General features: G+C 29.9%; 3 protein-coding genes across 3 annotated transcripts; 2 read left to right on the plus strand and 1 right to left on the minus strand.

The window, feature by feature from the left end:
• Positions 1-706: 706 nt before the first annotated feature.
• On the plus strand, positions 707-3,676 carry LOC111682377 (U4/U6.U5 small nuclear ribonucleoprotein 27 kDa protein). Its single transcript, XM_023444309.2, has 3 exons — positions 707-844; positions 911-1,250; positions 3,105-3,676. Exons 2-3 carry the CDS (start codon positions 1,012-1,014, stop codon positions 3,394-3,396), a joined length of 531 nt encoding a protein of 176 aa, XP_023300077.1. The 5' UTR covers positions 707-844; positions 911-1,011; the 3' UTR covers positions 3,397-3,676.
• Positions 1,313-2,500, plus strand: LOC111682376 (eukaryotic translation initiation factor 6). Its single transcript, XM_023444308.2, has one exon. The coding sequence runs from the start codon at positions 1,635-1,637 to the stop codon at positions 2,370-2,372; it is 738 nt and encodes a 245-aa protein (XP_023300076.1). The 5' UTR covers positions 1,313-1,634; the 3' UTR covers positions 2,373-2,500.
• Positions 3,677-4,810: 1,134 nt separating the features above from the next.
• LOC111682391 (1,4-alpha-glucan-branching enzyme) lies at positions 4,811-8,022 on the minus strand. The gene is made up of 5 exons (XM_023444339.2): positions 7,865-8,022; positions 6,979-7,148; positions 6,154-6,922; positions 5,931-6,102; positions 4,811-5,878 (listed from the first exon to the last, which is right to left on the minus strand). Exons 1-5 carry the CDS (start codon positions 7,954-7,956, stop codon positions 5,012-5,014), a joined length of 2,070 nt encoding a protein of 689 aa, XP_023300107.2. The 5' UTR covers positions 7,957-8,022; the 3' UTR covers positions 4,811-5,011.
• Positions 8,023-9,431: the final 1,409 nt, after the last annotated feature.

The raw sequence follows: 9,431 nt of genomic DNA on the forward strand, positions 1-9,431 counted from the left end.
AACTAACTTCAAAATTATGTACTGAAATCATAAGAAAATATTTATCTTTGTTAAAAAAAACTTACATTTGTTTTGAAAAGAATAAATTTATAAATCATATTCTTTTAATTTCGTAAAATGCTACTTTATTTTTGAAACTGCAAAAGGGTCACTCGTCTTATTACGAACAAATTTGTCCTGAGTTCGTTATAAAGGAGTTTGTATTATCATTAATTTTTATTTGTTTTATTCAAACGCCTCTTAGGGCCAATAAAACTTATATTACAAAAATATTTTTACCGATTTTTATTAGAATTATTGCACCATTATGAAAAAATCAAAAATTTTGAACATATGAAATTTAAACAATTAAATTTAAATTTGATGTTGATTATTTACTGGGATACTGACATAATTCCTAAAACGAATTTTATTTTGTTACAATTTTTCCATGAAAAACAAATGTTAGGGGTTACCGTTTTATATGCTGAAAAGTTATCTTTGCAGGCCGATAATTACTGAACTTTGTGATATCGAATAAAATGTTGTTTATTTTAACAAAAAAGAAATTTATTAAAGAATAAAGGTGGATTCAGAAAAAGAACAAAAAAAATTTTAATGCAAATATTTTACTCTACGAATAGAGGTTAAGTACTTTCACCATATATATAGAAAACATGCAGTTTTATACAACTCTGAAATAAAACATTTTCTTGGTGTGATTACTTTACGTCGAATTTGTTTTATTTAGTATTGTAAGAAAACGCGCGTGAATGGTCTGGATTTTTTAGTTTTTAAGTTATTGAATTTTTAATAAACGAATGGTGTCAATATATGTTTAAGCAAGACACGACGTTTAAATTTAGTAAGTAAATTAATTAATTTTTTAAATACAATTTAATTCATCCATTTTTTGGTGATCCATCAACAGTTGTCACGTTAATCTAAGAAAACAAAAGGAATCATTAAACGTTTACTAGTCGACGGCAACGCTAAAGTACAACAACACTTAGTTTATGAATAATAACAACAATGGGTCGCAGTCCATCTCCTTCGCATAGAAGGCGTGAAAAAGAACGTTCCGAACGTAAAAAAAGAAGGGAGCGCCGTTCAAGAGAACGCGAAAGGGACCGCGACCCAGAAATGGCACCATCAAGTAGCTCTGGTCGTAGTTTAAGACGAAGGTCACCGCATCGTCACGACCGTGATAGGGATCGTAGTCGCAGCCGGGACCGGGATCGTAGTGAAAGAAACAGCAGACGCCGGTCGAGGTGAATAAAACGTGTAGTGTATTAAAACCAAAACAGAATCCTATATATGATAAGTATACATTTTAAATACATATACTAAAATAAAGCTATATTGCAAGATTTCGGCCGCTAAAATGCAACTCTGACAGCAGAGTTGTATTAGATTAGTAATGCAGAGTAAATTAACATCGTATTTTTGCGTACTTTTGTGAAATTGTATATAATAAATTTCACCAATCGTTCATTCATTCCCTCGTAATTATCACCACGTGAAGTGAAACAAATTTTTGTATTTTGTGTATATAAATTAGTAAAATTTTGATTTGAAATTAATTGAAAAGTAAATTTTAACGACAAAGCTCTTGTGTTAATACGAAAAAAAATATATAAATATATATAATTAGAATGGCTTTGCGTGTTCAGTTTGAAAATAATGACGATATTGGCGTCTTCAGCAAATTAACAAATTCTTACTGCCTTGTTGCAATTGGAGGTTCTGAAACGTTTTATAGCGTATATGAAGCAGAATTGGCTGAAACAATTCCGGTTGTGCATGCTAGTGTTGGCGGATGCAGAATAATTGGCAGACTTACAGTTGGAAATCGTAATGGCTTATTGGTTCCAAGTTCTACTACAGACGTTGAATTACAACATTTGCGCAACAGTTTACCAGACGCTGTTAAAATTCAACGTGTTGAAGAACGCTTATCTGCACTAGGCAATGTCATTGCCTGCAATGACTACGTTGCTTTGGTTCATCCAGATCTTGACAAAGAAACGGAAGAAATTATCGGAGACGTTTTGAATGTTGAAGTTTTCCGTCAAACAATAGCAGATAACACATTAGTAGGTTCATATACAGTTCTTAGTAACCAGGGCGGCATGGTGCATCCGAAGACTACCATACAGGATCAGGATGAATTATCATCGTTGCTACAAGTTCCCTTGGTGGCTGGTACAGTAAATCGTGGTAGTGAAGTATTGGCTGCCGGTATGGTTGTAAATGATTGGATTTCATTTGTTGGCATGAATACTACCGCTACTGAAATTTCTGTTATTGAGAGTGTCTTTAAATTGAATCAAGCTCAACCCTCGACAGTTACAACAAAATTACGTGCTGCTCTCATAGAGGATATGTCGTAAAATATTGAGGTATTTGCAGATAGTCTGTGGATGACCATTTTATAGGAATATAATATTAAGTTTATCTAAAAAATATTTTTCAAAATTATTTTTATCAAATAAATAATATCAATTTCTTTGAAGGATTAGTTTTTGATGTTTTTCTTTTCACCCTTTATGTCAATGACCTCCGGAGTTATGTTGTTATAAAATTAAATTTTCTTATATGTAATTTATTGTTACGCCCTTTTAAATTTCATATTAATAAGATCGGTGCTTTTGACAATAGAGTTCTGAAAATGAATGTGATAGATAATTTTCAATAAAAAAGTCCATTTTAAATTATTTGGTTGTTACGCCTTTTTGCATTTCAGGCGATGATGTGTATTCGTTAATGTTGCTATGTATTAGTGAACGTAGTGAAGACACTTTTGATATTATCATTAGTCTTTCTGTGAATTCTTAGAGATTCCAAGTGGTTATCTTTTGGCTTGTACTGTATAAATATCACTCGAATAATGAATGAATTTCGCTTTAAATTGTTTTTTTCTTTTTCAATTTTGAATTTGTGAATTCAAAATGATTTCATTTTCTATCAACCGATTTGGGAATGTTATGGTGACTATATAATATAATTTGGTTTCAGACCGGAAATCAATATGATGTACATATATATTTTAAAAAATTTTACAAGTTTTATTACAAAATTTTATAATTTAATAATATGTTAATTAAATAAAATATAAATACTAGGTCACGTTCACATGGACATGCTTCAACTTCAGCGTCATCATCTACACGTCGCCGTGGTGGTGCCAGTTCACGTGTAGAGCGCCCAAAAATTAGTGAAGCCGATTTGGAGGGAAAATCCCCTGAAGAGATAGAAATGCTTAAAACTATGGGTTTCTGTACGTTCGACACAACAAAAAATCGAAAAGTTGAAGGTAATGATGTCGGAGAAGTACATGTAATCCTAAAACGCAAGTACCGTCAATATATGAATCGTAAAGGCGGCTTCAATCGTCCTTTGGATTTTGTAGCATAGGATTGTCATATAAATGGCAATTACGTATGCTTTGTTGCGATTTTAGCTGCTTTCTAGTTTTATTGTTATTTTTTGTTAGAGTTGGTAATGATAAAAATCATTACTTTCCAAACAAAAAGCCTGCAATTTTATGCAATAGACCGGTTTACAAAATTTACACATTTTACAAATCAAAATTTCCATCACATACAAACCTACCTCTCTAGTTGTTAAATAATATTTATAGGATTTTATATCTTTTTTAAACTTTATATAAATACATATATACATATTTTTATTATTTTTATCGTGTTACAATTGAAAAAAAGACGTTATAAATGTTAAGATTGAAAATGTTTCATTTCCTAAATTAAACAATTTCAAATCAACAAAATATGTATATCCAACATTCAGGAGTATTTTATGATATTTCTATTCGTAATATTTTTTTGTATGTTCGTTTGCACAATCTTCAATTAGTATTTGAAAAAATATATATATTAAGCAAACCGACAAAACAATAAGATATTATTGAGAAAATTACTTGTTATGAATTAACTGGTATTAAACTAAAAATATACACAAATTTTAAAATCTTTTCCCATTAAAAATCCCCGTCACACATACACACAACACAATCCTCCATACACTGCAATAGTACAACTTTTTGTTAATTAGATTTTAATCAAATTGTGATTTTTTTATAAAATAATTACTATAAAAAAACTTATTTACACAAATAACTCCACCCCTAAAATCCCTAAATCCTACCCTACATATAATCACACATACTCCCACTCCCATACAATAGACCAAATATGCAATAGCCAGGGATTTTTTATATTTACACATTGTTAAATAGAACAGATATTTGTTTTTTTTACATGTACACATAATGAAAAAACAACTAAGATAATTGACTACAAAATAATAATAATAATAATAAATAATATAATTTTAAGTGATATCAACTCGTTTATTGTATAAATAGAAGACAGTTAACAGTTAATTCCATCACAAGTGCCGATACAATTTATTGTCAGTTATATTAAAAGAATTTTCTTACAAATATTTTTCTGAACAATTTTATTATTATTAATTTTTATTTTTTTATCTGCCATTATTTTGCAATAGTTAATGTTTGGCTCAACAAGATTAAAAAATATATTTGGCTCATAAATAACTACATATAGATACGTGTGTATTTTAAACCTGTCCATATACATACAGTTTTAATTGGATTAAACATAATTTCATTTGCTGAAGAACATAATTCATGTTTAAAGGACATGTCAAATGTACGCATATACTATATGTATTTTACAAATACATTTGTACTTTTATTATTTTAAGAAATTGCAGGATTTTTATTTTTATAACTTATATATAAAATGTAATTTATTTTTACTATTCTGCTCAATAAATAAAAAACACATTTTTCATTTGAAATTTTAATATCATTTTAATTTTTAATGTGTCATTAAATGTAGTATACCGCCAAATATAATATTTAAATAAAGTGTTGTAAGTATATGTACACTTCGGATGCATATTAATTTAAAAAATATGTTACAGTTTGATTAATGGCATAGATTTTTTACACCATGGTTTAAAATTTATAATATAAAAAAATTTACTAATCATCAATATGTTCATATACTACTGCTGTACGTGCTGGTGCATACACTTCAAAAAAGTTTTGACGACCAGCGTAATTTTCAGCTCTAGAAATATGTTTACAATTTTTATCGAGACGATTGAATCCTCCAAAAAGTTCATCATCAGATGATAGAGCAATTTTATAGGTTCCAGCCCAATTGGTACCAACACGATAACCCGTAAAACTTTGAGTAGGATGGAAATTAAAAACAAACACTAATCCAGCGCGTTCGAAAGCTATGATCTTATCTCCCTCATGTTTCCAACTAACATAAGCTGGATCGGAATGTAACCAGCCAAATCGTTCTTCCAATTCATTCATTGCACGATCAAACTCATTTAAATATTTATATTTTAGCAAAGGATCATCCACTAAATTCCATTGTCTGCGAGCGTAGTGGTATGAATCATTATTACCAGCTCGTGGAAAATCTAACCATTCTGGGTGTCCAAACTCATTTCCCATAAAGTTGAGGTAGGCTTCGCCACCTAAAGCATGTGTTATTAGGCGTATCATTTTGTGTAAAGCAATACCACGATCAATAATTAGATTTGGTTCAGAAATAACCGACATATGGGTGTACATTTCTTTATCCATCAACCAAAAAGCTATGGTCTTATCGCCTACCAATGCCTGGTCATGTGATTCTGCGTATGCAACTGTGTTTTCCTTCCATCTGCGATTGGTAAGAGTATGAACTATATTGCCTATATTCCATTGATCATCCGAACATCCCTTAAGCAATTCAATCCATTTGTCTGGAATTGCCATACCTAAACGATAATCAAATCCAATGCCACCCTCGGAATTAGGACGACACAGCGTGGGCATGCCGGATACATCCTACGATATATAAAATTGAATATATAAAAGTATTGGAAATATCATTTTTTACCTCGGCGATTGTTATGCATTCGGGATTTTGAGTATGTAGCATATGATTAGCCAAAGCCAAATAGTTTAAAGCGTCCGTATCTACATTCAGCCCAAAATATTCATTATAATCACCGCTGAAACCTTCCCCAATACCACGAGAATGATATATCATTGAAGTAACGCCATCGAATCTAATCATAAAAAAATAAGTATTTGGTGGGAATGTTTATTAATAAACTTGCCTATATCCATCGAATTTATATTCATCATGCCACCATCGTAAATTTGACAATAAAAATCTTAACACTTCATATTCCATATAATTAAATAGACGACTGTCCCATAGTGCATGTTCTCCTCGCTTGCCGTCGTGAAAGTAGCAACTATTAGTGCCATCGAATTGATTTAAGCCATCCTGAACATTTTTACTGGCGTGTGAATGAACAACATCCAATAGTACATATAAACCATTAGCATGGGCAACATCTATCATTCGTTTAAGTTGATCCGGAGTGCCGAAGCGGCTGGAGGCGGCAAAAAAGCTAGTAACTTGATAACCGAAACTTGCATAATATGCATGCTCCATTATCGCCATAACTTGGATGGCATTATATCCCTGCTTTTTAATGCGGGGTATAATATTGTCGGCAAAGTTGTCGTACGAGCCAACACATGGTTCTTGCGAAGCTATTCCCACATGACATTCGTAAATACGTAGGGATTTTGGTCTTTTAGCTTTTGGGTACTTAAATGTATAGCACTCATTTTCTGGCGGATTCCAAACGTATTGTTTATAGTTAACTCCCTGATTAGCTTCCTTGGGAGGTTGCTTCACATACTTTGCCCACGGAGATAACCGATCCAAAAGTTGACCAGCTTGATTGCGTATTATTACCTTAATCTCACTTAAGTGTTTAATGGGTGCTGTTCCATCCGCATTAGCAGGAATATGCAATTCCCATTTACCAAAATCTAATTTTTTATATGGTGTAGCTTCCCACTGCCAATTGTCTGTAAATTTTGATGATGTTAAAAATTAGTTTAGATAGTTTTTTCGTTGCACTTACTGAAATCTCCAGTTAAATAAACATCTTTGGCTCCCGGAGCCCATTCTCTGGCGACAACAGAATTATCTGGTAGAAAATGAAGACCATAGTATTTGTAGCCTTGAGAAAATGTATCCATTCCTCCTTCGAGTTTATCTATTTTCCCAATCCATTCTTGTAAAACGCCACTCCTTAATATATAAAATTTTTTTCAAATTATCGTTTAATAAAGCACGAATTTCAGTTAAAAATTGGTATATTCATATGTATGAATTAAAGCCCTATAATAATCCTATTTTTAATTTTTTTAAACAAAATCATTGTTTTTTGGCGGGAACTCCCCTGTCGTAAATCGATTGAAAAATATAAAAACCTATGCGAGAAAGTTGTTATTAATTCGCCCTCTATTGTACATTTGCAAGTAAATTTATGAAGTTCATTACAAAGAGATAATGAGTTTGTGACATATGTATGTATGTGTATGTCTAATGATGTTCATGACATTGATAAGCAATCTCATGCATAAATTGTTTACCGGTGTAATAATTTTCGATTAAATAAAAATATGTACATACAAACATACATACATATGTATTCATTCTTCTGTTAGGTATTTCACTGTAGGTATATATTTAGTTTAAACTTTATATTTTTAATCAATTTTAATATAATAATCAAATGTGTTTTAAATATTTTTTTCGTTCAACTTATTTTAACCTTCACTTGACATTGTCCAAAAGTGTGCATGCTCTAAGAAAAACTAATAAAATATATTTATTAAGATTGCGTATTTTTTCACTTTATGGATGATATACATATAAATATTGTCCTGTTATTACATACTATAAAAATCATGAATATATAATGGACCATTGTTATTCTGTTTTTCACTTTATTGTTTACAAACCTTCTTCGGATTTCGCGTTCAAATGGTTTCAAATATGGATCTAATTTAAAAATATTTTCAATTTCTTTGACATCAACTTTCATTGGATCCATGTTTGTAGCGATTGTTAGTACCAACAACTTTAATTTAACTAATAATAATGTTTTATTCAACTTGTTCTTTCCATGCACAACTGACAACTTATTTGTGATAATTTTAATTTGTTAAACTGCAAGCAAAGCGCATTCGAACGAGATAACAACACTATTCTATTTCTGCTACAAAAACAACAACAACTATTCTAATAGTTTATATTTGTGATTTTTTCGTGAGCATTGTCGATTGTGTCAGAAAAGGTATACCTTTTGTGATGGTGTTGTTTTTGGTTTACTAAAACAAACTTTGACAACAACCAATGGAAATGAATCAAAATAATCAGCTGATTGACTGACACACACCATCTCGTATTCAGTAAATAAGTTGGCAACCAGGGCGTACTAAATATGAGGTGAAGTCGATAAAACAGTTAATATTTTTTTCTTTTAAGCTGTGAACTTGGATAAGCAATTTTTCTTGGACAGTTTATAATTTTGTGGAAAAGAAAAGGTTAAAGATATATGTATAATTCTTAGCTTCCTTCTTTCACACAAAATCAAAAAATTGCTCAAGAAAAATGTTCCATGTAAATCAGGGTTAACTGTCAAATGCTTTTGTTTGTTGCAGGGAACAATATAGTAATGTAAATATAACTACATATGTGAACCTATTATTAGGTGAAGTCATTTCATTTTGTTGAGATTTCATTACAATTTTTTATAAGCAAATTAACAACATAAGATTATGTTATTCAATCAGCTAATATTTTTTCGTTCGACTACATTTGTATATTTTAAAATTTCCGTTAAAACAAAACAACCTCGTTAAAATTTTGAATTATTTACTATATAAAAAATTTAAAATACCAAACATTTTGTAAATAAATATTTTTTTATTTAAATAGTGTCATACATAATTGCTATATGTGTACATAAAGTGACCACTTTTCTATTGGAATACTTCTAAAACGATGAGTATTAATGTAAATAAGAGAAAAATAAAAATTAGAGGTTTTCTTACATGAGATTCTTAAAAAAGCTGTTCGCGGGAAAAATAAATAAATAAAAAATAATTTTTACACAATAACCCCAAAAACTGGAAGTTTTGACAACCAAATGGATAATTTAACCCCTTTTTACATTTCGATTACGTTACTGCATTTAGTAAATCCAACAAAAAACGGAATCGTAAAAAGATTATTTCAGGATTATACATACTTTATTTTGTAGAATACATACTTTATTTTGTAGAATAAAATATTCAATCTTGTAAAAAAATCTTAAATTTATGAAGATATTGATGAAAATTGTAACAAAAACTCTATTGCAATCCTAAAAGTGATAAAAACATTTATTATCTTGTATAATTTTTGAATTTTTTTTATTAATTTTTAATTTCATTTATGAAATATGTTTGTTGTTTTTATTCTTATATTTAAATATTTAATAATTAAATTGTAGATCTTTTTTAAGGGTTTATTAACTTTATACTT

The sequence above is a fragment of the Lucilia cuprina genome, chromosome 6, assembly GCF_022045245.1.
Source record: "Lucilia cuprina isolate Lc7/37 chromosome 6, ASM2204524v1, whole genome shotgun sequence".
Lineage (NCBI taxonomy): Eukaryota > Metazoa > Arthropoda > Insecta > Diptera > Calliphoridae > Lucilia > Lucilia cuprina.

What these genes read in the sequence shown, in the direction of transcription:
- LOC111682391 (XM_023444339.2), bottom strand. Translation starts at nt 7,956, where the DNA reads ATGGATCCAATGAAAGTTGATGTCAAAGAAATTGAAAATATTTTTAAA. An exon ending in GAACGCGAAATCCGAAGAAG is followed by an intron (nt 7,149 to 7,864) that starts GTTTGTAAACAA and finishes TTATATATTAAG; the next exon opens with GAGTGGCGTTTTACAAGAAT. An exon ending in TTATTTAACTGGAGATTTCA is followed by an intron (nt 6,923 to 6,978) that starts GTAAGTGCAACG and finishes CAAAATTTACAG; the next exon opens with ACAATTGGCAGTGGGAAGCT.
- LOC111682376 (XM_023444308.2), top strand. Translation starts at nt 1,635, where the DNA reads ATGGCTTTGCGTGTTCAGTTTGAAAATAATGACGATATTGGCGTCTTC.
- LOC111682377 (XM_023444309.2), top strand. Translation starts at nt 1,012, where the DNA reads ATGGGTCGCAGTCCATCTCCTTCGCATAGAAGGCGTGAAAAAGAACGT. An exon ending in AACAGCAGACGCCGGTCGAG is followed by an intron (nt 1,251 to 3,104) that starts GTGAATAAAACG and finishes TATAAATACTAG; the next exon opens with GTCACGTTCACATGGACATG.